We start from the raw sequence: 25426 nt of genomic DNA, 5'->3' as shown, positions 1-25426 counted from the left end.
ATGTTTGTTGGAGTTGTTTTTGACCGGAGAGATTACCAGGGCGGTTGATGAGGCGACAGTAAACCGATCCGTGTGCTTCGCGTGTATTCACGTGTCGCCCGTTTACTCTCTTGGCCGACCGCGGATATCATGGTCTCCCATGCGGCGGACCACAAGCGCTATTTACAGTTATGAACAGCGCTCAAACTTCGATACTTTATCTCCATACTCTATCTGGCGGGGATAGTCCACCGAAAAAGTCAACGAGACAGACAAATAAGAATCCATGTCCCGTGGAGCACGACTCACTGCTAGAGTGATATTGATCCCTTACCGGATATTCTCCCGTCAATCATAAAAAATTCCCAATCTTCAACATGGTTCGACTGCCGTAAACTACGATTCCTATGCCGATCACGATCTCTCATATCCTTGGTGTTTGGGTCTCAAAAAGGAGGTTGCGTTACCTTGACACATGTCTATCTGAACAAATCTGTACTCTATCCCCACCCGCCTTATTCGGTGCGAAGGTACCTGAAAGTCGGCGGCGATGTTCAGCGTTCGTTATGCAGGTTCAAAATGATCTGCGTTGACCACATTAAGAACGCTGAATCTCCTCGAGGCGCCCGCGGACCAGGCAAGTGTGTGATTCGCTAGCCTGAGTCAGTTGCCGATGCTGTTCCTCCCCCTTGTTATCCGTATCGCAGATTGATATCGTTGTCCTTGTTTCGTCAGCTCCGGGGGAGTTTCAGGAGGCCTGTGGGTACCTGGAGGCATTGAGATCCGCGGATCATGTTTTGGGACTCGGGTCACAGCTCTGCTGACTCGGTGATACTTTGTGATTTTTAATGTCAAGTTACGCTGCGAAAAAAAAAAGTTTCAGCTTCGTTCAATGAGAAGCTTTGGATTAACAAACGTGTCTGCCTCTCGAGATGCATCTCATCAGCCCCGGCAGCGAATAGAATGTTCACTCACGCCGATGCCGATTATGCTCCGATACATTGTGCTCTAAGACGTTAGTTGGTCATAATAATATTCTCCCACCGTTTGTTACGCATACGGAACAAGTTCTAGCATGACTGTTACACGAGATGAGACATAGCACCGATTATCTATTAACTTCATCTTTGGGTACGCCGTTCAACGCGTTATGAATTCAGCGTGAATTTTCAACCGGGAGGGGAGGATCGATCGCAGCCTTCTGTTATGTTGTGTTGTTGCGTGGAAGTGAACAGTCCGCTTTGAGCGGTTTGTACGTGCATGGCTTCCAAACACTAGTACATACAGCTATCCGAAGGCTCTAGGAAACCACAGGAACGTTGTGAGATTAGTATCTAACGTTAGTGAGTAAGGACACCTCGTAAATAGGGGGAGGCGTCGAGACTTTCTCGCGCCTTCATCGTGGCGCCTTTACTTTAAGACTCTAAGACGCCGTGCGCATAAGCTGACAGGCTACAAGCAACTGTACCTGTGGTTACGCATCAGCGTCTGAGCATACGCTTAGCGAGGACCCGTTCTCGAGCCTTATGACCGCTCCGGTAGGTGTTAATTTGAGTTGGGTTTGAGGCATCGCCAATGGTTAATGTACCTGGGGTTGTATATCCGACGCTGGCGTTCACTCCGAGCTTGTCGCTGCGCAAGAAATGTTGAGCCTCGGGACGCTCGCTATGTAAGTGGCGGGTTCATTTTTAGCGCGCTGATACGCCGTTACTCTTGAAAACTTGATTTTTTGCAGAGCTTGGCAACCAGGTGGTCACTAACAGGTCGCGGTCATGTGATGAAAACGGATGAACTTTGCATGAAATTTGCAAGTTCAACATGAAAGACGAAACTGATATTCAACATAGGTGGATGATGATGGTCGTGGATATCAAAGGTCATGCAATGATCATTGATTGGCGCTATCAGCATCCACGGATAACGAAGAACATATTCAACGTTGCAGCGCGTAAGTACAGTTGTTGTTCTGATAAACACCCTTTTTCGATTGTTGCCTCAGATGATCCTGTTCCAAATTTTAGTCAGCTTAGGCTAGACTCCGCTGCTAGATGATCGCAACTCACATCACGGGTACCATGCAGGTGTCTGTGCAGCTGTGCAGATTTAGTTGCTAGAATCTGGATGCACATGCGGTGATGACGTCAAACTTTAAGATAGTGAGTTCGCCGTGACCTTGCGACATCACCGAATACGTTTTTTTTTACAGCTGAGCTGGTTTAGCTACTGGGTGCATATCATATGGGACGATCGATGACGTGTGATGCCTTCAAGAAAAATTCGCTGTGGCCTTGCGATGTCACCGGGACACTGTTCTGTTACGTCATTTTTGCAAAACGACATACCACAACTTGAACACGTCCAATGATTCGGGCCCCGTCTGTTAACATTCCATTTTCTAGCGTGACTTGAATACCAGCATGGGGTCCTTGTTTAGATGTAAAACGAGCAGTTCAACGACCTAGTCCGGGCTGTGGTGGTGGCACGAGGTCGCTTCATTTTGAAGTTGCGTGCAGTACGCAAAGGGTCCAGTCACATCTGGGAGATGATCCCGACCGAAATTTTCTGAGGACCCGAATGGCCGCCACAGCGGTGAACAAAGTTGCTTTGGCCTAGATTGGTGTTTTTTTTCGGTCTTCTACTTGTTTTCGGGCTTGGGCCGCTGTGGCTGTGGAATGATGTGGCTGTGAGTGCTGTGGCTACGGACTGCTCGGCCGTGACATGTCTGACGTGAACAACAAGAACACTGTCTCAGACTTGAACAAAAGCTTGGACTCACATTCCTCGTAGCACTTCTATTGACAGCCGATTTTACTCCCCGCTGACGGGCTTTTTGATACGTCAAAAAAGAAAGGAGAGAGCAATCGCGATCATCACCCATTCGTTGCCCCAAACCTAGGATTATTGCATCGGCGACGTCTACAAAGCTTTTACCTTGCCTAAAAACCTCACAAGCTCCCGTACCACCATCTCTGGTGCTTCTTGTTGCACCCAATGGCCCGCGCCCTTGATCAAAACGAAATCCTCGTCCTGCATACCTCCCGCGCCACTACACACCACCTCTCGCATCTTCTCACAGCCCCTGGAGTTTGATACACTCCCCAATCCCTGGCCCCTGATATAAACGCCGCAGGCATCTCCACTCGTCGTCCAGCTAGAGCACGTAGTTGGGCTATCCGCTCAGGGGGCGGAGGCGAGAGTGCGCTCCGGTAATAATTAAGCCCACCCTGGAAGCCAGTGCGACCGAATTCAGTAGCGTATACTCTCCCAGCGACTTCGTCAGCTCTGGGCCACGTGACTCGGGCGTCCATGCGAACATGACGAGCAATGACGTCTGGCATGCTTTCGTGCAGCGGCATGACGTAGTACTCTGGGAGAGTAGCAAGATCCATTGCCAGCTCACTGATGCTGGGCGAAATTGAAAATGCAGAGGGTAGGGGGTGTGGATCATTCCTATCCCAATTGCCGCTCTTCATGTAGAAGTAGCCACCCAGAAAGTCGTACAGAGCCTTTCCCCCTTGACCAAGCATATCCGCATTGGCGGAAAGAGTAGAAAAGTATGCTGTATAGTGCTTACGCGGAGGTTGGAGCGCAGCAAGTGCAGTGGTAATATCAGAACCCAAAGAAGCGATGGAGCGTTCCTTCGCTTTATCATCTCCATCTTCGTTACTCGCTTGAGGCCAAGATGGGCCACCAACGCCACCGAAGGGTGCGCTCATGAACACGACAGATGCAAATAGTTCCGGATGCGCGGTTACGCAGTGTCCCGCAAGAGGAGACCCAAAGTCATGCCCCACAAGCATTGCAACAGATGAATATCCGAGCGCCCGTACAAGGGAACATACATCATCTACGATGTTGAGTATATGATACGAGGAAAGCGCATCTTCGTATTGCACTTGGTTGGCGCTTCCGGATCTTGTCAGCGTTGTTCGCCCGAAACCACGCAAGTCAGGGGCAACAACATGATAGCCTTGATGGGCGTTGGCGATAGGTACCAAGACTTTGCGCCATGAGTAAGCAAGTTCTGGAAAACCGTGTAGAAAAAGGATCAAATGGCAGGGTGTGCTTGAATGATTGCTTGCATCTGGAAACGACTCCAGGATATGGACGTTCAGTCCATCGCGGTCACTCAAAGTGATGTACCGAGACGTAATTTGAGGAGGGAGGTCAGGTAACTCGACTGATGCTGATATTGTGTTCATGACGTTTGATTGAGTATTTCTGCCCAGGGAACCCTTCACCAGTCAGTTTCAGGGTTTAGTAAATGGAAAGGCGGCTGTCACATTGCAATCTTGGTGAAAAGACACGCCATACTCACCTGCAGAACGGACTCGGGTTGTTACACTGGCGTGGCAATGTAAGACTTGGTATATGTTTACCCTGGAAGGAGGTGCATATTTTTATCTGCTGCGCAGCAAAAATGATGCAACCTGTGAAATGATCCCCTTGACATATGTAACAATCTCGCCGTTGAAGGGAATTTGAATTTGAATTTTCTATTTCTGGAAGGGGCGCTGTCTGGAAATGAATGATGCAGGAAACTTGATCCTAATTACAAGATGTCAGTTGCAAGGAATACCTAAACTATAGTGTTATGCGTCTAGTTGAGAACGCACCAGAAGTTCAGAAGCGATGAGAGGACGGTGATGAGGTTTGAATAAGACGTTATACACACGGAACCGACAAATAAGCGTTGATAGCGGTCAAGAGTGGTGCGAAAATCGCAGGGAGTGCCTCGATCAAATCGCCTGAGTATTCGAACCGAAAGGCTTGGACGTACATTTTTGCGCAGCCTCCATCGCGCTCTGAATGTTGAACCGATGCATTAATTGCAGTTGCTGTGTCCGCCACGACCGCTTTATTTGGTATTGTTTGTCGCACCCTCAACCCAGAATTAGAGTACTTAAACCGCGTCCCCAAGCTTTGTTCTTGTTCACCGACCTCGACAACGCCCTTCCAACACCAGCCCTTGTTTACATTAGGTTTGTTTGAGCTGACTATCTGTGGTGTCGGCGAACTGATCATGCCGTTATTGTGCGCATATAGATACCTGTTTACCCTAGAATCACAATGTGTGGCATCTTTGGCTACTGCAACTTCTTGAAAGAAAAGGTAAGTTGTCTTCCGATACAAGCTATTTCTGGGCCTGCATCGTGGCTGCGCGTTCATTCTCTTTGTGTCTACAACTCCGCGCGTAATGTCGAGCCTTGAGCAATTTCGACACCATCATGATATGGATTTACCATATTTAGTAACTTTACCTACATCGCTTCTCGGTTTCGTCGCGTGTTCTTTGATATTACATTAGCTAACTTCATCGATCACAGGACCGCAAGGAAATCCTGGAGATTCTTTGCACAGGTCTAGCTCGTCAAGAGTACCGTGGTTATGATTCTGCTGGCCTTGGTATCGATGGCGACAAGCCAGGTGAAATTGTTTTTTTCAAGGAGGTCGGCAAGGTTGCCGGCTTGCGGCAGCGTATCGCGGAGTCTAGCATTGACACGACCAAGTCGGTGATATCCCAGGTCTCCATTGCTCATACTCGTTGGGCAACACATGGACCTCCCTCCGTTCTCAATTGCCATCCACTTCGCTCTGATGTGAACAATGAGTTCATTGTTGTACACAACGGTATCGTGACCAACGCTACAGCTCTTCGGCAAGTCCTGCAGAAGCGTGGCTTCAAGTTCGAATCTGAAACTGATACGGAGGCGGTCGCCATTCTAACGAAATATGTCTACGACTCTCGGCCTGACAAACGCATGACCTTCACAGCTCTTGTGAAGACCGTCCTGAAAGAGCTTGAGGGTTCATTCGCCTTGGTCTTCAAGTCTATCCACTTCCCGAATGAGATCGTGACTGCCCGTCGTGGTTCACCTCTCTTGATTGGTGTTAAGACTGACAAGAAACTCAAAGTCGACTTTGTGGATGTCGAGTTTTCTGGAGCGGATGCTGACACCAAAGCCGTGGAAAGTCGTAAGTTACCTCGCTCCTCGATCTGGCCTTTGCTAAATGCTCTTCTAGTTGCTGTTCCCACTTCCCCCACTTCTCGACTAGCGCCTCCATCGTTACCCAAGATGTCTCGTCGTCGGTCCCGCAACTTCATGTCCGAGGACGGCATGCCCCAACCCATCGAATTCTTTATCGCCTCTGACGCTTCCGCCATTGTGGAACACACAAAGCGTGTGCTCTACTTGGAAGATGATGATATCGCTCACATCGCTGAGGGTCAATTGCACATTCACCGTCTGCGCCGGGATGAGTCTACCACGGCCGAGACACCTGCCATTCGCAACATCGAGACGCTCGAGATTGAAATTGCCGAGATCATGAAGGGCAAGTTTGATCACTTCATGCAGAAAGAGATTTACGAACAGCCTGAATCCGTCGTCAACACGATGCGTGGACGTGTGAATTTCGATGACTATAAAATCACACTTGGTGGGCTGCGTGCCTATCTGCACATTATGCGTCGCGGTCGCCGTATTGTATTCTGCGCTTGCGGAACGAGCTATCACTCTGCGTTGGCAACTCGTGCGATCTTCGAGGAGTTGACCGAAATCCCCGTTAGTGTAGAACTCGCATCCGACTTCCTGGACAGGAAGACTCCCATCTTTCGTGACGACATTTGTGTCTTTGTCAGTCAGAGTGGAGAGACTGCTGATACGATCCTGGCATTGCGATACTGCTTGGAGCGTGGTGCTCTTTGTGTGGGCGTTGTCAATACCGTCGGTTCGACTATCTCGCGTGAAACACACTGTGGTATTCACATCAACGCTGGCCCTGAGGTTGGCGTTGCGTCTACCAAGGTATGGAAACCTTTTCCAATGTGTTGACCATCTGATATGAGCGTCTTGTAGGCATATACCTCCCAGTACATCGCATTGATGCTGATGGCGCTGCAACTATCAGAGGATCGGATCTCATTCACTGAACGTCGCAACCAGATCGTCGATGGCCTTCGTGCACTCCCTGCGCAAATCAAGAGTGTTCTCGAAAATGACAAGAGCTTGCGGGAGCTTGCCAATAGCCTCCTTGCAAACTCACGCAGCTTGTTGCTGATGGGCCGTGGATATCAGTCAGTAGCTCTCGTTTACAATCCAAATCGTATGATTGATCGTCGAACTCTTTCAGGCATGCCACTTGCCTTGAGGGCGCCCTCAAGATCAAAGAGATTAGTTATATGCACTCGGAGGGTATCCTTGCAGGAGAGCTTAAGCACGGTCCCTTGGCGTTGATCGACGAGAACATGCCAGTCATCATCATCATGACCCAGGATTCTTTATACCCGAAGGTTCAGTCCGCGTTCGAACAGATAACCGCTCGCAAAGCTCATCCCATTGTTGTCTGCAATGAGGGCGATACCGGAATCAAGGCTGGGGTGAAGACCATTCGCGTCCCTCGCACTGTCGACTGCTTGCAAGGTCTCTTGAACATCATTCCCATGCAGCTGTTGAGTTACCACTTGGCCATCAAGAACGGGTTCGACGTCGACTTCCCACGCAACTTGTGAGTTTTTGAGTAGTAGTAACTTGGCGTTCAACGCTCACCTCATCCTGCAGAGCCAAGTCGGTCACGACCGAGTAAATGACCAGCCTTCAACTTCATGTCAGCGGACGGTGGCATGTATATCGTTGGCTTAGGTTATCATCATGAACTTCAAAATTACTGTACACATACACCGCTTTCAGGGACTTGATATGGCTTTGTACTCGATAACGGACGATTTGCATTTAAGGACGGTTTCGACCTTCTCTTTTACTTCACGATCCTCCCATCCGATACCGTATTTCTACCCTTACTTGTTGCCGACTCTCTGAGCCCCTTTGTTCTGTATAGTATACATGTCGGCAACTGTCTATGACCAGAGTGTTGAATCCAGTTATCCGGAAGTGACGAGGCACGACTTGACGAAGTATAAAAGACATGATAGATCAGTGGACACTGCGCTTTTGTTGTAACTCGTGAATTCCGTGACCCTCTGGTAATATGTTCATTCGTCAAATTGCTTCCAAGACACAGGAAACCTATTATAGGCTGTGTCAAGGTCAATAGAACGCTGCATAGAGGCAAGTCCCTGACGCCCTGTCTCGCAGAGTACACAACCTGAGTTACAATCTAGCAATACCAATTGATGCGCCCACGTAAAGCTTGAGACTCTACTGCGAATCGTAGCTTAAGTCTCAAACAATTCACTACAGAATTAGTACTGGAATCCTCCGTGGTTCCCTGCGGGGCCGCCTTGATTTTGCGTTTGAGAGGCGGGCCGCGGCGTCAGCGGATCGGATTGTGTTACAGTGCTACAGAGCTCTGTAGCACTCTGTAGTGAATTACATTTCCCATCATCTCAAGGGCAAGGACCCCGGAATCTGGGTTTCCGCCCAGCTGTTAATTCAAAGGATGTGCAACATGAGCAGCTGACTGAGGTTTCGCACTCGAGTCGCTCTACCTCGGAAAGTTCTCGACCTTGGAGTTCCATTGCGATAACCCCGGACGCGGCATTCAAGTGCAGCTTGTTCAGCGCTTCCCGTCAGTGCGTGACCGCGGCCACTTCCCAACATGAATCGACCTATACACATGACCGGTGGGAGGGATGCCAGACGGCTGTCCTTGTGCGTCAACATAAGGGCTGCAACATTGAAGCTAGTAGTGACAGCGAGGCTCACATTCGTCATGCGCAAACAGATGCAAGAAGAATCTAACGCACACCCGACCCCTGTGTCATAATGGTCCCATGATAGCCTTGGGACTGTAGTTTTTGTGAACGTGTCGCTGTCCAGGTCGCGTCTACTGATCAGCAGGGGTGTTTATGTTCTATCTTAGTTATAATCATCGCAAGGTGGGTGCTCGACTCGCCTTGGTAGAAATATCAATTTTTATGTCGGATTAGACACCTGCTATCTCTCAGGGCCCGGGTGACGACAGTATTTTCAAGATACATCCTGGGCGCGCTGCAGAAGCTGTTGGGACCATTACTTACATTTTCGGAGTGTTAGTCACCTCTCTGATATGGTGGACAAGCGTGAAGGAAGGCTTTGGACGTCATCAAGAATCACCATCTGCAGTGAGTGTTTCGGGACGGTGAAGTGACATTAAATACTATTTTAAAGAGGTCTACATATCGGCTTCTGGTGAATAGACGAAGGTGGGAAGTCCGAAACGCTGTAAGGACAAGTACACTACGTCGCGTTAGACTTTGTGATTAATGATAACGAATTCTAATTCACATCTCAGTCTCTTGCAAAGAACTGAGATGTTCGTGCGCCACTGCTGGCGCTTTTATAGTAAGTACGTTGGCAACTGAATATATAAGAGAGAAACATGAAAAGATTGCAGGACGCGAGCCGACGTCAAAAGCGTCGCTCGCCTTAGTCCGTTTTGGGCTTGTGCTCGTACCTCTCACTTTCTATCCGTTCCTATCTCGGATTCGTCGGTCTTCTTCGACTCGGATCTCTCAGAGTCCAACACGGCTTGTAGATGAATTACCAGGAGGACGGTGGCGCGGATCGTTCAGTAGTCTTATCACCAGCAGCCTTGACAAGTGGGGAAAGCTTCCGCTCCCTAAAATAGGCCGTCAAGTTTCAAGATAGCATAGCAGGGCGAGTGTGAGATAACCTACCCATCAGCATTTCTGAGAATTTCTTCGAGCTGTCCTCTGAGATGCTCGAGTTCATCATTCAGCTTATCTTCAGTTGTTCCATATTTATGTCCGTGATCCGTTTTGAAGATATGGCACTTTCTTAAGAATTGATCTAGGTCCTTTACGCGAGTGTTAGATATTTCTGGTTCATTTAATCCCCTTGCCCGAGTGAGGTAGGAAGCCACTATGGTCGACAAGCCACCTGGAGCGTGGTCTTCAGGAATCTTCATTTGTAGGGGACATGGATACGCACCAAGAATAGTGATAGCGATCGAAACCTGGAATTGGATGAGAGTTAGTCTATCGTTAAATCAAATGCATGCAGTCTCAAACTGACCTGTCTACCGGACAACGACGCCGCAAGACCTGTAGTAAGCGCTCCGGACAAAATTTGTAAAACTGCCGCGATGTTCAACGCGTAGCCTGTCACTCTTGCTTCAAAAGGAACGCCATCAGAAAATTCCCAGAAGCAAGGAACCCCAGCGTCGTGCTCGCATACCGAGCAGAGGAGGCTAATATTTGACGATCTGACTAACCTGTTGCCCTCTCCCTCATCGCGTTATCAATAGTTGGTTGAAGTCGCGTTGCTATGGTCTGTTGTAGGGTCAGACTAAGGGTTGATGCAAAGTGAAAAAGGGGAGTAACACAAACCCCAGGTTTCTCCTCGATGGGCACTGTGCAGTCACGATTAGAAGTGCTGACAGGAGCCTGACCTGATACAACTGTGCGCTGCCACAGTCCACGCATCATATTGTAGCCCCGGCTTCTCGTAGCTGGAGGGGCCTGAGGGACGGGCTCATAAACCACATATGGATTACTACGATCACGAGCCGGTGAGTGTCCTTGTGAACTGTCATTGCCAAGTAGGGGCTTATCAGCTGCCGATGACTGGGTCTGTGGACGGCCTCCATTGTCCGCAAATCTCAATGATGATGGCGAAGGCTGCCGTTGCTGGACTTGGAGCTGAGTAGAGTGCTCGATAGGGGTATAGCTTATTTGTTCGGGATCCATGATGCTCCCACAGTGCGGACTGGGTCAGGAGGTGGAAATGCTTGTGCAAGGCAACCTTGAGTCCATTGGAAAATTTATACGCAAGGTGAGTATTCCTACATCTTACATGTCGCTTCGCATACTGGGAATGATCCGTTCTGCCGCCGTCACACCATGAGAAAGTATCGTATGTACGAGCAGCGTGACATAAGTACATACCTCACACTCGCAAGCTTTCGCTCGGCAACAGTGATGCGCCGTGCTTGGCTTGGCCTGGAAGCTATGGCTTCAGAGGGCTCACTGGGCCAGGCCCATCCAGGGGGATTTGACCTGGCCTGGGCTCGGCTCGGGCCTAGGCTATTGGCGATACGTACACATGCTATCGGTCCCTGAGGATTAGTCTCTGGGGCTCCTTTTCCTTTTCCGAGTCCTTATTGCATCTTGGCACCTTTGTCACCATATGTGGCATCTCAGGCCTTCCAGCTTCGTCTGGCTTGAGAGTTGCTGACACAATCCAATGCATACCTTATGCTGGACCAAGTGTTAGCACAGGGTAGGATGCAAGCAGGGGGGCTGGCGCGACCGAGCACCGTCGAAATATTGATTTTTCTGTTCGATTGGACACCTGCTATCTCTTAGGATGATGACAGCATCTTCAATGATGCATTCTGCAGGGCGGTGCTGTGACGCGCTGTAGAAGCTGTTGGGACCATTACTTACGTTTTCGAGGAGTTAACCACTTCTCCGATATGGTGGATAAGCGTGAAGGAAGGCTTTGGATGCCAGCAAGAATCATCATCTGCAATGAGTGTTTCGGGACGGTAAAGTAATGTTAGATACTATTTCAGAGAGGTCTACACATCGGCTTGTGGATGAATTACTAGAAAGACGGTTGGACATATCATACACCAGCCGCCTTAACAGGCGGGGAAAGCTTCCGCTGCCTGAAATAGGTCGTCAAGTTTCAACATAGCATAGCAGAGCGAGCGTGAGATGACCTACCCATCACCATTTCCAAGAAGTTCTTCGAACCTTTTCCTGAGATGCTCGAGTTCATCATTCAGCCCATTTTCAGCTGTTCCATATTCATGTCCGTGGTCCATTTTGAAGGACCGGCAGTCTCTTAAAAATTGATCTAGGTCCTTTACACGAGTGATGGATAATTCTGGTTCATTTGATCCCCTTGTCCGAGCGAGGTAGGAAGCAACTAAAGTCGACATGCCACCTGGGGTGTGGTCTTCAGGAAATCTTCAAATGTAGGGGACATGGATACGCACCAAGAATAGTGGTACCGATAGAAACCTGAAATTGCACGAGTTAGTTTATCGTAAAAGCATATGCATGCACTCTCAAACTGACCTGCTTACCAGACAATGCCGCCGCAAGACCCGTAGTGAGCGCCCCAAGCAAAACTTGTAAACCTATCGCGATGTTCAACGCGTAGCCTGTTATTTTTGCTTTAAAAGGAACGCCATCAGAACATTCCCAGAAATAAGGAACCTCAGCATCATGCTCGTATACCGAGCAGAAAGGCTGCCATTTGACAATTTGACCAACCTTTTGTGGCGTATTGTGCCCTCTCCCTCTCCGCGTTGACAATACTTGGATCGAGTCGCTCTCCTATGGTTCGTTGCTGTAGGGTCAGGCTAAGGATCAATGCAAAGTAAGAAGAGGGAGCAACACAAACGTGAGGTTTCTCCTCGACAGGCACTATCCAGCCAAGGCCAGAAGCACTGACAGGAGCCTGGCCTGACACAACTGCGCGCCGCGACGATCCACGCATCATATGACCGTCCCGGCTTCTCGTAGCTGGAGGAGCCTGAGGGACGGGCTCAAAATCTGCATATGGGTCATTGCGACCACGAGCCGGTGAATGTTCCTGTGAACTGACACTGCCAAGTAGGGGCTTCTCAGTCGCTGATGATTGAGTCTGTGGACGACCTCCGTTGTCTGCAAATCCCAGTGACGATGGCGAAGGCTGCCGTTGCTGGACTTGGAGCTGAGTGGAGTGCTCAATGGAGGTGTAAGGCAAGTTTCGTTCTGGATCCATGGTGCTCCCACAATGTGGATTGGGTCAGAAGGTGGAAAAGCTTGTGCGAGGCAACCTTAAGTGCCATTGTAAACTTTATACATAAGGAGAGTATTACCGAGCACCTGCGTCTTATCGCTTCGCATACACAAATCGCCCCGGGAATGATACCGTTCCGAAATACTGCTTCGGCTGCCGTCACACCATGAGAAAAAATATTGCAGGTACGAATAGCGTAACGTAAGGACATACCTCGATCGAGGTGACCAGGTTCAAACACTTGAAATCAGTTACAACAACGAGCATTGGCGAGTTGCAGCTCATACCTCGATTTTCGTTCTCAGGTAGGCGTTGTCGACGTCTTCTCCCTGCGACTCGTGAATAACCAAAGGAAATATGCTTGTCAAGTGACATCGTCGAGGTCCTCTTCTCCTGTGCTGTACCAAGTGAGGTAAAGCATGTACTTCATTCTTCTCAACTTGACAACGGTAATTGTTACCCGCGACAGCCTGTCAGTCTGAGCCAGCTTTCGTTGGGCACCCATGTGATCATTTGGCGCATGATGCCGATCTTGTTCGGTTTGTTGTTGTCCATTAAAAGTTGTTGTGCACTGCATTACTCAAATGTCTGACCGCTGTCGCAGAAACGATGGAACTGACTACAAATCGGCGGTCAGGCAACTCAGCTCATCGTAGTCGACTGATACTCTATTGTGGGGGTTTTAAAAACTAAAGGGAATCAAGAACAATGGGAAACAGGCAGAGCGGAGAGGTGCAATGCACTTAAAGGCTCAGTTAGTAAGCATCTGGTCATCGTTTCAATATCAGAACAGAAATAATTTATCTGGCAGAGTTGTCGCCAAGGATCGCACCAGTCATCCTCTATAATGAACTTCTTGAAATAGCCGGTCTTGTACGTTGCGCGCTTTGCAAGTAATTGGCAACTCATTCAGGTATATGTGCTGTCCTTAGTCTTCAGATGGACATGCGGACATTCTCACCAATCTACAAGCTTCTCAATCAAACCATGATTTCATCACAACCACGCTTAGGCAGGCTGTGTCTCAACTCCCCAGCACTATCGCCTCAAGGTTAGAATGTGCGCCATTAACCATTCTCTCCCAACCAACTTTGATTCTCGTTTCTGTGGAAGAACCCACAAAAAAGCCGGAGGCTGTGGAAACCAAAGAGAAATTGCGGGCAAAACGTGTGCCGAAGGGGGTCACACCAGGCGTGTCCCCACCGGATGCCAGAGCGAACTATTTATACACAAGGGAAAAAGCGGAGGGGTGCAGGAGGTGGTGCAACACAGGGTGCAACTATTGGCGCAGACAGTGGGCCTGTTTCTGCCGGCGCCTCACATGGAGGGAAAACTGGTGGGAAAGGCAAGGGAGGGAAGAAAAAGTAGTGGAATGGCAGGGTATCTTACGTGTGAAGAGCTTATTCTGAAACTATTAATGATGGATTTTAGATTACGAGCGAGCTATATCTCTCGCATATATGTGACAGTCTGCGGGTAAATGGATAGATCGAAAACTTGTTGTTGCAAGGGGCATCGGAGCGCTGCTTCGAAGGGGAAAAACCACTCGTCGTTTCGGCCCCGACATTGGTGGGGACAATTGAGAGAGCTAATTGGCATTGAAATCCACGAAGCTGAGCCCCTCACAAGAAAAATTCAAGAAACCAAAATTGTAATCAGGACCGGAGCTATCGTCACCGTATAGCGAGATGTCCTACGTTTATGCAATGCAAAATGTAACTTGACATTTTCATATTCCTCCGGTCAATGATGTTTGGTGGGCGGGGGTAGTGATTTCTCAATCCGCTGAGAAGGGCAGCGTGACTCATGAGACTAAGAAGACCATGTAGATCATAAAAAATTGAGATGGGGCCAGTTAGGCTTACCCATTGACTTTACTCGTGCCCCAGACCTAACTTTCATTCAGCGATAGCGTCCATGAGTTAGGCCGCGCACCATCGTTGAACGGATCATTGGAATATCTATCCCTGTGAACATTGTATCAGCAGCTTGAACGGGAGAACAAAGAAGGTGACATCATATGAAATGCTTCAGGAATCCTGATGTGTGAGAACAAATTCACTCACAGTATCCTCCGAATGGATTGATGTACGTGGAAGTTGATCCGTCTGAGATCGGAGTTCGTGTAGCAGTAGCCTAGGGTAAATGTGTCGAGCACAGCGGGATCTTTAATGAAGGTGTCACATACATGGAGTGCCGACATGTCGGCCTGGCAGAGCGTGTTCAGTTCTTCAACGATATGAAGTGATATATGAGTACTCACCTTTGAATCCGAAAGAAGGTCGTCGTGACCAGCTTCTTTAACAATCGCAGCAACGTCCCATGTGTAGGCATTTCTGTCGAAGTAACCAGTGGCTAGCAGCTTTCCATCTTCCGAGAACGATATGGAGTCAACTGATCTGCATGCCGGAGGGGCGAATTGATGGGTTGTCCATTGTCGAGGTTCCACAATCGTGCTGTATGGTCGCGCGATGCACTTGCGAAGATGTGGTCATCCGGCGATATTACACAGGCCAAGACATCGGAAATGTGCTGATCCAGAATTGCGGTTTGCTCCCACTTAGTGATATCCTATGTCTGAATTCATCTGTATGACCCCGAGATAAGCGTTTTTCGGTCCTTGGTCTAAGCCAGGCAATGCACGGGGTCAGTGTGTCCTTTGAGAGTTGCGACAAAAATGGCGGAGCCGGATTGCACTATGATTTATATGATGTTTCGAAAACGGACTTATGGTGGTGTTACTACTAGGATCGTTACTCGCAATACACTGCTATATGTTGGGTCGACAGAGAAGGGATTTTACAGCAGTGCAGTGACGGGTTTGTCGGAACCGGCACGCTTGTCGGGGTCGCACACTCGAGCCAGGCTGGGAAAGCAACTACAAAAGAAACCACACCCACATTCCTGGGGGTAAATAGGAGCTGCACGGAACGGAAATGCAATCACCGATAATGGCTACTCTTGCGAGTGCTCAAACAGAACCAAAGCTGAGCTCCACGCCTCAAGGTCGACGATCTTGTACGCCAATGGAAGAGACATATTTGTGTATGTTTTCCTCTGCCGTGCCACTCCAGCTCGTGCCCTCCATCTGGCACGCCCTCCATGACGGCATGGCATGCGTCGCCGCAAGGATGTCAGAGATGATGTCTGCATTCAGTGCTAGCGCACGTCTACCTAGGGCTAGATGAAGCATCACCTGTGCTCGTCGTCGTAGGCTGAGACTGCGTCTGTGGTTGCATAGATAGATTGTTGCTGTTGTCTAGTGGGCCGTCACGATTGAAAGTACCTGAGACATCGTCGAACACGCTGTGCGACGAGATCCAGTCTTGCCAATGGATATCATCTGGCATGGCAGGAGCGACAGGTTGGAAGGGATGAAATCCACGGACGCGCATCTCATGGATGATGAACAGGGAAGGGAAGGGCGCGTGGTGATCCCTGATGTCAAGGGCAATAGCTTTGCCATGGAACCGCTGAAGAGCAGGGTCACCGGAATAGTTGACGAACACAAATTTGCGAATCTGTTCCCGAGTGCTGTCAATACTTGGCTCAATATTAATACAAGACGAAATCAATCTCACATCAGGGAAGAAACGTATGAAGAAATCATAAGCATTGAAAAAGAGGTGATGGTTGCTACACATGAGCAGGCCACCGCGCGGTTCATGCCGAGGAAGACTTTTGGCCTGCGAAGGGATCCAATTACGAGCCTTCAGGCTGAACCACTATGTCTCACGTTTGCCTCAGGGCGGCTCAAATGGTTTGTCAACTTACAAGTTGTGGCTCTGAATCCTTTGAAATGTGACAATGCTGGAGCACCGCGCCACCGGCCTCCCCACAGACGACACAGCGACGCTGACCAAGGAACGTGTCCCGCCTATCTACCCCGGTGTTGAATGCAGTAGTCGTCGATAATACCGACACATCGCGTTCTTCCCAACCATATCCAGCGGGCAGCCCACTTGGTAGGAGAGGAAGTGAGAACGTAGACAGGGGCGCCATAGTGGTTAACACGGTGAGAGCAAGGTGAAATGAAAGGGCAAGCCTGAAGGACTCTTGTGGAACGTAGCACCAAACCGGGGACGCTGACATAAGCGCGTGCCCCTATTGCCAGCCGCATCAGATGATCACACAGGGATAGTCTTTTTTCGACCAACCAATGTAATGGTGCAAGCACCGGTGCCCATCCCCGACTCGTGGGGTTTCACTCTGCTTTTAATTCCTTCGCCATATATGTACGTTTTGGGCGGATACTTCATGCTTTTATCGGTAATACAATCATTAAACTTCAGCGTCTTACCCAACGTCGGACATTGCCGAGCTCGTCCGAGGTGATACCATACTGGTGGATACTATCATATACAATGCCCCGACTGCATCTGCCGTTGACAATCGCCAATAATATCTGACTTATCGTCGAAAAATAACACTGCTGGGAAATGCGGATCGTCCATGACATATCCATCCTTCTGGTTGTAAACATCTCGATGTTGAGCATCATCCATATCTCGCACATCCATACGCTGCGATTCACTAGCTGTAGCGCGAGCATATCGCTTGGAAGTAGCAAGACGCGAACGAAACGACGCTGCGAAAGACTCAGACAAAACATCGTCAACTCTAGGACGTTTACAAAAGCTTAAACACAGTAGCATTAAAAATACACACAGCATCACATCGCGAAGCAGATCACGAACATGATCCTTGCGATCGGATGCGGACATATAAATAGAATGTGCGCGTGATCCCAACATATTGCTCTCGACTAAGCGTTGCAAAATTTTAGACAATCGACCGCGGATTCGGCACCACGACAGGCAACAAGTTGACAACGAACCAACAGGATAATGATTGCACACGCTCCGAAGCGACTTCGTGTAAAAATTTGACCGCCTGCTCGCATAAGCCTAAGCGTGACTGTCAATTTGCAGGTGATCAGTGGTACTTCTAAAACCCCAAAGTACTTCCGCAAGACACATGATGACACAACAGATGTCACATCGTCTGCAAGCTCATGATCTGAAATCACGAGCGACGCAGGTGGAGGGCGAGACACAACTCGATTCATGACTGAAGAAGAACCGGAAGCCATAAGGACGAACAGCACAGAGAAGGGGGCGAAGAAAGCACAACAAAACAGACAGCGAGCTCGAGACACGTCTGAAGGTCGTGGCTGACGGGCCGGCGTGGAGCCGTCATGATCGCGTGGACAGAGAAATTTTATGGGAGATCTATCCCCTCTTCCAGGGTACAGGAATGTGTTTGATGAGTAGAGAAGTGATATTTCGGGTTGGAATATCTCTCATGTCGAATATTGGAAGACATTTGGCCAGGGCCGGTGAGTGATTGCCATGAATCATGATTTTCAACTAACCTATTCCCGACCACTATGTCTTCGAGGTGCAAAGCACAACCTGCTATGGTTTTGGATAGGATGAGTGCCCCGATCATATCGACGAGGCACGATTGAAGCAAGACATAGACCGCGACGTCTGGGACGAGGACGAAGCCTGAAACTCTCCGGGCCTGGTGGCATCCAAGAGCCAGCAGCGAAGAAAATCAAATCAAATACCAGTTGCAACGACAAGGTAATTGGAATTTCTACCTAGACATCGTTATCTCGCTTTAACGTGCTGAAAATATCAAGGGTCAAGTCTACTCCTGTATGACTATTGGTGAAGCGTACCATTGGACATGCGAATGGGACACAAACCTGACTTGTGAAAGGTATGGTCTTTGTCGTCGGAACTCACTGCACATAAGGTCAAGTTTGAAGCCAACTTGAAGAAGGGCATAAACCGCAATCATTTTCTTAAGATTCTGTGGATGCCATGGAACATCAGGTAAGACAACACGATGACTACCTGTGGTATACCACCCGTCGCGCAGTGCGTCTTCGTCGCAAGTTAAGAAGCTGCATTTAGTGCCACCAGACTGAAGCAATTTCGCAACGGCAGTACGTGAAGAGCCCCGCTTCTTTCGGTGGTCATAGCATGCCTGATTCAAATCTGTCCCGGGCGCTGATCCATTAAAAGAAAAGAAACCCGCCTGTTTGTTGCTGATGGCATTGTCGATGGAGACCGCGTACGCAGTTTTACACACACGTCAGAGAAATTTTGTAACGGAAGATAGAAGCTGAAGCCAGCATGTCTGTCTGGTAGTGCTTGAGGTCCCACCGGCACGTCATAAATATGGCTAGTAGGATCCGACCATCCTTCGCATCAACTTGATAAAGATATCCCTTCACAATGCACACCTCGGAGTCATTTGAGTAGTATCCTGGGCTTGTAGGATGTGGCGCTCCCTGCGGCGGCACGGCAAAGAGGTCGCGAACTGTTGACTGCACTGTTGACATGTCAGAATCTGAAAAATAACACCACCCAGAAAATGCAACCAGATCTGGGGGATGATCTGAACCGTCTATTTTCACCATTTCTGCACGGAAACGTTCTATTGGGGGACAGAGTCTTTCTATGAGACCCAGTAATACCCACTGTATCAGCATGACCTAACGGTCCGTTTTATCGGCCGCAATGGGTAGTCAGTAGGACAGCACAGGCTATGTTCTGCGACAGAGACTCACTTCCCCGTGCCTGGACTGCACAGCGGGTGGTTTGGTTCGGAAAAACCGGACCAATTTTTGATGAGTCCAAGTATTTTTTGAAGGCACTGCGAGTCGGCGACTATGCGTTGTCCAAAGACTATGGTAGTAAACATGGTGAATTCTTGATTTTCCGAAAGCGTGACAGATCGGGTAGGTGAAATCTAGGATGTGGGGTCACAGAATGATGAATCTTGTAGACGCTCGTATTAAGATTCAATGTGTGTGAATACTAGGGCATGACGTACAAAAATTCCGACGCATAAAATATGCGGGTAAAGAGCTGTCGGAGAACTGCCTCGAGAAGATTTAGAATCAACCCCATAAACCTTGAGGACTTGCATGTTGTAGAGACAGAAATAAATATATCAAACCTTCATCGCCTCGCAACTTGTGACAATGGGTGTGAAGAGGTATGGAGCTATGGATGATGCAGTGGTAAGCGCTAGCAGCAGCCGGATGCCCGACGTACCGATGTGTTATTATTATCGATGCGCAGTGAAGTGCTTATACCAAGAGTACCGAAGTACTGACGGAACTCCGACGTATAGAGGCTGGGTTCATGGGGCCCCGTTTGTTGTGATGCGCGCCGTAAGTAATACTGACATCGAAGCCACTTCGCATAAAATAGGGGTCTGACATCATAATGCAGATGAAAAGACAACAGAAAACTGGGATACTTCGGTTCGTTAGACCCGATGTAGCGTTTGGACAACCTAGCATCCCTAACTATACACGAAACTCGGGCAAAAGAGGATTTGTGGCATACCATACGCCGCGGAGTTGAAAATAATATTATGGTGTTTATCTTTTAAACCCAGATATTCAACGCGAAAGCTGCACAGTGCAAGCCAAGTAAGTAGATTGCGGGACCGTCAACCTGCCCCTGATCAGCTTATGTTCATTAATCTTCCTGCAGTTCATTACCTATTGGATTTAATTTTGCTGGTGGCTAACTCAAGCTTGACCACAACGTGCTACAGCCTTCTTGTGCGTGACAACCGCAACTGAGCCTCCGAAGTCCATTTCACTGAATCAGAAATAGTTTCGTGACCTCATCAGTCATCCACTGACAGAAGAATTATTTTGTTGTTGGTGTGTTTGAGCGCAGTATTTATTTTGATTTTATCCCTCTTTTAGCACCCTTCGTGCAATGTTTAGCTGTCACCGCATCTTCCATCAATTCTTACTGTCCCATATCAGGATTTCCGGTCAAAGATTATGACCATCCCACAGCACACTGCTGCTTGCCAATTCACACTGTTTCTGACAAAATTTTGTGGCTTCATTTTTGGTTTACACTTCCAATAAAACGCTAACGCGCTCACGGTCCAAGACTTCTGGTATAAAGGGATCCATAAATTGTTTAAACAAGTATCATCGTCTCCCATTTCCAAGTCGTCTAATCATTACTTGTAATGGCCACTCTCTCTGCTTTAGTTCTAGCCGCTATCGTGACCGTGGCTCAAGCCCAGTCCCTCACCGTCGTCAACTCTTGCACCGAATCTGTTTTATTGAATACAGGCACCAGCTTTGGCACTATCGACAACAATGTCAACGTTGCTGCAGGCCAGAGTGCAAACCTAGGCATCAGCTCCAACTGGGACGGCGCTATCAACGTCGGTAAGTGTGTAACTCCCCTCCTCAGCTTATCGCTGACCGCACTACCAGGTACCGGATGCAGCAGCGACGGTTCTACCTGTACTACTGGTGGCCCTACCTGGGACGGTAACACTCCCTTCAGTAGAGCCGAATTCAATTTTGTGGGTCCCAGTCATAGGCATCGAAATAAGTTCTGACTTAAAAACGCAGTACGCAATCCCCGGAAGCGTGACATATGATATCTCGCTCATCTATGGATATAACGTTGGAATGAAGATTTCCTCCTCTGATGCGAGCTGCGATGCCTTTGCTTGCACGATCTCATCTGGCTGTGTGAGTAATCTATCCGTAGTGACATCATGCATGCTCATATTGTTTCAGCCCGTTCCTGGACCTGGAACAGACACGTGCTACTCTCCGTGCTGCTCCTCTGCGAGCGCGTGCAGCGGTGGCGCCCTTCCTGCTAGTGGAGGAGGCTGCACTAACAACGAGGGCCCTGGCCCCAACAGTGCTTTCTACTATGACACTTGTTATAATGCCTATGCATTCCCTGACAATGACGGCTCGAGTATGTGTTTCCATCTTACTGCCATCGGTATAGCGGACTAATAATTATCATTCAGATGGCTATACTCCTGCTGACTATGTCGTATATACTTGCGGCAACACCGATATCACTCTTACTCTGTGCCCTGGCACAACTTCTGACTACACCTAGTAAATATAGGCAATGAATGAGTGTTTATGTTGTAGTTTGGAGCCGTTGTATTCGTTCGATATAACGTGGTTTCTTGCCACAAATTTTATGAGTAGTTGTTTGCAGGTAGAAAAGTGTACTTTGAATAGAATCTGCTTGTGCGAGAATTGTCCGAGAAAATGGTGAAACAGTGAATCACGAAATTCAATCGCGTTGTGACGCTCTCTGCGACGCATGCCGGTGAAACCCTGCTGATCTACGATCGGCAAGAAGATCAGACTATCAATAGTAATCATTTCAATTCACAGGCTCATTGGCGCTCGGTGACCAACACTGCTTGTACTTCCACGACGACCATAGGGGCTGCGTCCGGAAAGTGCCGAATTCAAACACCGCTTATTACCTTGTGGAGTATGATATTTCTTTGACTTGAACAACCTTCTCTGCTTTCATCTATTGAACTACTTACTCGACGTTCAAGTATCTCATATGGCTCCCGTTAGGTCTGAAAGGCAGAGAAAGCCATATGCTGTAAGTTTTGACTCCGTAGCAGGTGTGTCGTCTGATTCATTGATGCCCTCAGCGTCCTCGAGGGTCTGATGGCCATTGGGTCCATGACCGAGCTCCGCTTCAATCAGCAAAGGCAAATGCGCCAGCCAACACCGGTTCAGCCACAAAGCTCATCGTATCCAACCTACACTACGAGATCACGCCTAAAGACTTGGTGGTAGGTATTTTATACCGCCCATGACTAGAAAGCGCCTTAAATCCCTTTTCAGTCCATTTTCGGACAAATAGGCACGCTCGTTCGCGAGCCTTTGATCAGGGTACGATGATTCCGAATTCGAAAACACCTCATCACCTCCTGCCCGGATTTTTATTTCGCTCGCATGGACCGGACAATGCTTGTGGATGATTCGGATCGCTTTCGCTTCTGGCTCATATAACTGAAGATGACAACGAAACTGAACCTGAAACTCGCTTTTCATTTTTAAAGTACGACCGCAGTGGACGCTCGTCTGGTGTGGCAGTTGTGTCGTTCGAGACACCCTTGCAAGCAACGCGCGCCAAGAGACAGTTCGATGGTAAACTTGCAAAAGGTAGGTGTTCTTTGATAGTTCGAGTCCGCAGTGTGACCTGCACGTGTCCTTTTGTTCTAATTTTTTTTTACTATGTAGGACAACCCATGGAAATCGCATTCGACACCACGCCTTTACGAACATCCTCGCTCTTGAGTAGGATTGAACGACCTTCATTGGCAGAGCGTTTGAGCGGAGGTGCTGGACCGAAACAGCAAGGAGGGTAAGGAGTGAAACACACCTCTAGCACTGCTCTAATCGCATCCTTACGTTCTCAGCGCCGGTCTGACTCGCGCACGCCAACCACGATCCGCAAGAGTTGCCTCGTCATCAAAGACAAAGGCTCCAAAGCCTACGCGATCCAAAACTCCCACAGCGGAGCAACTTGATCAAGAGCTCGACATTTTCATGGCTGATGATAAAGGTGTTGCAGTCAAGAAAGCAACCACTGTAGAGGATGTTGAGATGGCGTGACCTGTGTTGTTTGTGTCAAGCATCTGTACATAGTGAATGTATGCTACTATATATCGGGCTAGTTACATGCTTTTAGTGTTTTGAAAAGGTCCTCATGAATATCCGCTTTGCATTCCACATCACACGTGGAGTTCCAAAAAATAGCAAAGAACATGACTAAGACAGGTATATCCAAAATACATAATGATAATGCCGTGCGAAGTCCATTATGATTTAGTACTTTTTATGATATCACTAATCGTGTATCGTTCTTCCTCAATGCCAGCACGCATCGCGGCAGACTGGTCTTCCGTGAGTAATACAATATCATATTGTAATAACTTGAACGAGTCACCGTGAGGAAACCCGCGTTTACGAGCTTCCTCGTCGTCTACAATATCCTTCAAGTTCTGCGAAGAGGAGTGTCAAATCAAGTGACCTCAAAGAAACTCAGGAAGCCAGACATACCACTACCAAAGATTTCTTGACGCCGAAGACGCAATCGCTTCTTAAATAGTCGCAGCCATCTGGATAAAATGCCGTGACTAATTTGTGAAAACCAGGGGCCTCGACCATCATGTGTAAATGATTTGGCCGCATGTTGTGTCGACCAAGAAGGAGAAGAAGTTCACCAACTGGACCCTATTAAAAACACGGCATTATTGGCGCAAGGTTACGTAGGCATGAAACATTGACTTACGTCTCCAGGAATTGGGTACGCTACTGGTACAACAGCACGATAGCCAAATTTACCATCGTCATCAGAGCGTAGGCGACCTCTGCAATCGGGATGAGAGCGGTCTGCGTATTGGGTGTCATAGAATCCTGACAGAAATAATGAATATGAATCGTGAGATGATATTTGGAAGAAGCTAACCATCGGCATCGGTCTCCCAAGTTTCGATGACGGCATTAGGGATTGGTTGCCCGTCAGTCGTCAAAATCCGACCTTCGACGTACATGTAGTCTCCCTTTCCTTCAGACGCGATCGATTCACCAAAGTTCACTGCGGCTCTATCTACAACTAGACGTGCACTAGAATTGCTTGCGACTCACCATCTGCAGCATCCTCGGTGAAGAATGGACCCAGGACGCTGTTCTCGGTTGCCCCTCCCGCAATGGGATTATTTATCGAGTCGACGAGAGCAGAAACACCTAGGACATCTGATAGCAGAATGGTTTCTTGACGCAATGGTGTGCACTTTTGTCCGATGCGCGTCAAGAAATCGATTGCTGCCATCCATTCATCTGTGGTCAAACTGGGGATAGTCGTGGCGTCAGTCGAGAACTGGAGATTCAACAGGTAGTAAACGCGCCTGGTCTCGTTGACGAACTGGTGCAGGTGCTTGAGCAGCGCCTTGAAGATGAACCTGTGGCGTCTGGATGCATGTGATGTGTTATGTGTAGTCACTCGCGTTGGAAGTACATGGCACGTACGGATTGGGTGTTAGCTCTGTGAGCTTCTGGACGTTGGCGGTGATGATGTCTGGTCTGTCAGGTAACTAGAGCCTTGTCAGAAAAAACCGGAGAGGACCACGACAACGACTAACCGGCAAATCGAAGCTTGGAACAGGAATGCCGTTTGAGGTGGCCTTGACTTGTGCTTGCGGTGCGTCTGACATGATGTGGATTGAAAGAAAGCTGGGGTAGTGCCACGGTCCGGAACATGGGATTATATAGTGTGACGGGTATTGATATCTGCCAGCCTATGGTTCGGATCTTTGGCGTTTCAGTATATATATCAGCGCTTCAATTGTGTAGATCCGTATACCACTATTAATCATCACTTGACGTCGCGACCGTTTATCAAGATTACGTAGCTTCAGTCTCATACTCATTGCCGCCGGCCATATTGTGGGCTGTCTGACTTTAGTATTTGTACCCGGGAGTATATGTGGCCAGGATTTCAGTAATATTGGTCGACTGATTGGCCAAAGGGAAAGCACTGAATTGAACCGTCCCCTTCTCCCACAATTAGCCTAGGTTAAACCGGTTTAACCAGTCCCTTGTTACTCATCCGAAAATTCTCGGTTCCCAGATGCAAGTTGCATCCCCGAGTCAGGGTACGAGTTTCATGCCTATGCAAGACCCTAAGTAGACCATCTCTTGTTAGTTCCAACAGTTATTCTTTCGCTGACGCTGTCTATTAATGTCTTGCCTCTCAACACTGCGTCTGGCGTCTGCTCTCACTCCTCTGGATATTCATGTACAGTTCAACGCCCTCCTTCGACAAAAACCCTTAATGGTTATAATTTATCCAAGCTCGCACCGCTCGAGTTACAGTGATACGCTGTCGCCGTGGCCACGACGCCGCTCT

At 48.6% G+C, this 25426-nt stretch overlaps 10 protein-coding genes across 10 annotated transcripts; 4 read left to right on the top strand and 6 right to left on the bottom strand.

Annotated features, from left to right (window-relative positions):
• Positions 1–2895: 2895 nt before the first annotated feature.
• Positions 2896–4181, bottom strand: BJ212DRAFT_1444547 (Alpha/Beta hydrolase protein; the record flags this gene model as incomplete). Its single annotated transcript, XM_041337974.1, has 2 exons — positions 2896–2982; positions 3015–4181. 2 exons carry the CDS (start codon positions 4179–4181, stop codon positions 2896–2898), a joined length of 1254 nt encoding a protein of 417 aa, XP_041197420.1.
• A 672-nt stretch (positions 4182–4853) lies between these two features.
• On the top strand, positions 4854–7229 carry BJ212DRAFT_1323665 (uncharacterized protein). Its single transcript, XM_041334502.1, has 5 exons — positions 4854–4961; positions 5026–5091; positions 5307–5955; positions 6004–6788; positions 6840–7229. The coding sequence occupies exons 2-5, from the start codon at positions 5050–5052 to the stop codon at positions 7215–7217; spliced, it is 1854 nt and encodes a 617-aa protein (XP_041197419.1). The 5' UTR covers positions 4854–4961; positions 5026–5049; the 3' UTR covers positions 7218–7229.
• A 2232-nt stretch (positions 7230–9461) lies between these two features.
• Positions 9462–10630, bottom strand: BJ212DRAFT_1476249 (uncharacterized protein; the record flags this gene model as incomplete). The annotated part of the gene is made up of 6 exons (XM_041339347.1): positions 9462–9540; positions 9599–9821; positions 9873–9897; positions 9957–10054; positions 10156–10213; positions 10271–10630. The coding sequence occupies 6 exons, from the start codon at positions 10628–10630 to the stop codon at positions 9462–9464; spliced, it is 843 nt and encodes a 280-aa protein (XP_041197418.1).
• Positions 10631–11388: 758 nt separating this feature from the next.
• BJ212DRAFT_1323656 (uncharacterized protein) lies at positions 11389–13089 on the bottom strand. The gene is made up of 7 exons (XM_041334501.1): positions 12965–13089; positions 12757–12830; positions 12167–12699; positions 11969–12066; positions 11887–11911; positions 11612–11834; positions 11389–11553 (listed from the first exon to the last, which is right to left on the bottom strand). The coding sequence occupies exons 3-7, from the start codon at positions 12657–12659 to the stop codon at positions 11511–11513; spliced, it is 882 nt and encodes a 293-aa protein (XP_041197417.1). The 5' UTR covers positions 12660–12699; positions 12757–12830; positions 12965–13089; the 3' UTR covers positions 11389–11510.
• A 325-nt stretch (positions 13090–13414) lies between these two features.
• BJ212DRAFT_1296002 (uncharacterized protein) lies at positions 13415–14045 on the top strand (the record flags this gene model as incomplete). Its single annotated transcript, XM_041332387.1, has 4 exons — positions 13415–13435; positions 13491–13550; positions 13610–13844; positions 13912–14045. 4 exons carry the CDS (start codon positions 13415–13417, stop codon positions 14043–14045), a joined length of 450 nt encoding a protein of 149 aa, XP_041197416.1.
• Positions 14046–15678: 1633 nt separating this feature from the next.
• Positions 15679–16679, bottom strand: BJ212DRAFT_1444544 (uncharacterized protein; the record flags this gene model as incomplete). The annotated part of the gene is made up of 4 exons (XM_041337973.1): positions 15679–15851; positions 15874–16198; positions 16259–16402; positions 16452–16679. The coding sequence occupies 4 exons, from the start codon at positions 16677–16679 to the stop codon at positions 15679–15681; spliced, it is 870 nt and encodes a 289-aa protein (XP_041197415.1).
• Positions 16680–18241: 1562 nt separating this feature from the next.
• BJ212DRAFT_1296000 (uncharacterized protein) lies at positions 18242–19032 on the bottom strand (the record flags this gene model as incomplete). The annotated part of the gene is made up of 3 exons (XM_041332386.1): positions 18242–18282; positions 18431–18735; positions 18782–19032. 3 exons carry the CDS (start codon positions 19030–19032, stop codon positions 18242–18244), a joined length of 597 nt encoding a protein of 198 aa, XP_041197414.1.
• Positions 19033–20696: 1664 nt separating this feature from the next.
• BJ212DRAFT_1444543 (Osmotin thaumatin-like protein) lies at positions 20697–21598 on the top strand (the record flags this gene model as incomplete). Its single annotated transcript, XM_041337972.1, has 5 exons — positions 20697–20901; positions 20950–21041; positions 21091–21213; positions 21262–21448; positions 21504–21598. 5 exons carry the CDS (start codon positions 20697–20699, stop codon positions 21596–21598), a joined length of 702 nt encoding a protein of 233 aa, XP_041197413.1.
• Positions 21599–21918: 320 nt separating this feature from the next.
• BJ212DRAFT_674273 (uncharacterized protein) lies at positions 21919–23246 on the top strand. Its single transcript, XM_041343780.1, has 6 exons — positions 21919–22108; positions 22161–22304; positions 22357–22404; positions 22575–22677; positions 22756–22879; positions 22935–23246. The coding sequence occupies exons 1-6, from the start codon at positions 22067–22069 to the stop codon at positions 23128–23130; spliced, it is 657 nt and encodes a 218-aa protein (XP_041197412.1). The 5' UTR covers positions 21919–22066; the 3' UTR covers positions 23131–23246.
• A 90-nt stretch (positions 23247–23336) lies between these two features.
• On the bottom strand, positions 23337–24731 carry BJ212DRAFT_1476244 (Intradiol ring-cleavage dioxygenase; the record flags this gene model as incomplete). The annotated part of the gene is made up of 7 exons (XM_041339346.1): positions 23337–23519; positions 23578–23751; positions 23810–23934; positions 23987–24115; positions 24166–24488; positions 24547–24611; positions 24660–24731. 7 exons carry the CDS (start codon positions 24729–24731, stop codon positions 23337–23339), a joined length of 1071 nt encoding a protein of 356 aa, XP_041197411.1.
• Between the last annotated feature and the right edge of the window lie 695 nt (positions 24732–25426).

Source organism: Suillus subaureus, assembly GCF_016647635.1.
Source record: "Suillus subaureus strain MN1 chromosome Unknown BJ212scaffold_4, whole genome shotgun sequence".
NCBI lineage: Eukaryota > Fungi > Basidiomycota > Agaricomycetes > Boletales > Suillaceae > Suillus > Suillus subaureus.
The sequence above is the reverse complement of the archived record's forward strand: the minus strand, read 5'-3'. Positions and strand labels throughout refer to the sequence as shown.

Bases quoted from the DNA above. Each gene is read 5' to 3' on its own strand.
- BJ212DRAFT_1323665 (XM_041334502.1), top strand. From the start codon at position 5,050: ATGTGTGGCATCTTTGGCTACTGCAACTTCTTGAAAGAAAAG. The intron at 5,092-5,306 runs GTAAGTTGTCTT...CATCGATCACAG, and splicing joins GCAACTTCTTGAAAGAAAAG to GACCGCAAGGAAATCCTGGA. The intron at 6,789-6,839 runs GTATGGAAACCT...AGCGTCTTGTAG, and splicing joins TTGGCGTTGCGTCTACCAAG to GCATATACCTCCCAGTACAT.
- BJ212DRAFT_1323656 (XM_041334501.1), bottom strand. From the start codon at position 12,659: ATGGATCCAGAACGAAACTTGCCTTACACCTCCATTGAGCACTCCACT. The intron at 12,067-12,166 runs GTTGGTCAAATT...TTCCTTTTAAAG, and splicing joins GGCACAATACGCCACAAAAG to CAAAAATAACAGGCTACGCG. The intron at 11,554-11,611 runs GTAGGTCATCTC...GACCTATTTCAG, and splicing joins CTTCTTGGAAATGGTGATGG to GCAGCGGAAGCTTTCCCCGC.
- BJ212DRAFT_674273 (XM_041343780.1), top strand. From the start codon at position 22,067: ATGGCTCCCGTTAGGTCTGAAAGGCAGAGAAAGCCATATGCT. The intron at 22,109-22,160 runs GTAAGTTTTGAC...TGATGCCCTCAG, and splicing joins GGCAGAGAAAGCCATATGCT to CGTCCTCGAGGGTCTGATGG. The intron at 22,305-22,356 runs GTAGGTATTTTA...ATCCCTTTTCAG, and splicing joins TCACGCCTAAAGACTTGGTG to TCCATTTTCGGACAAATAGG.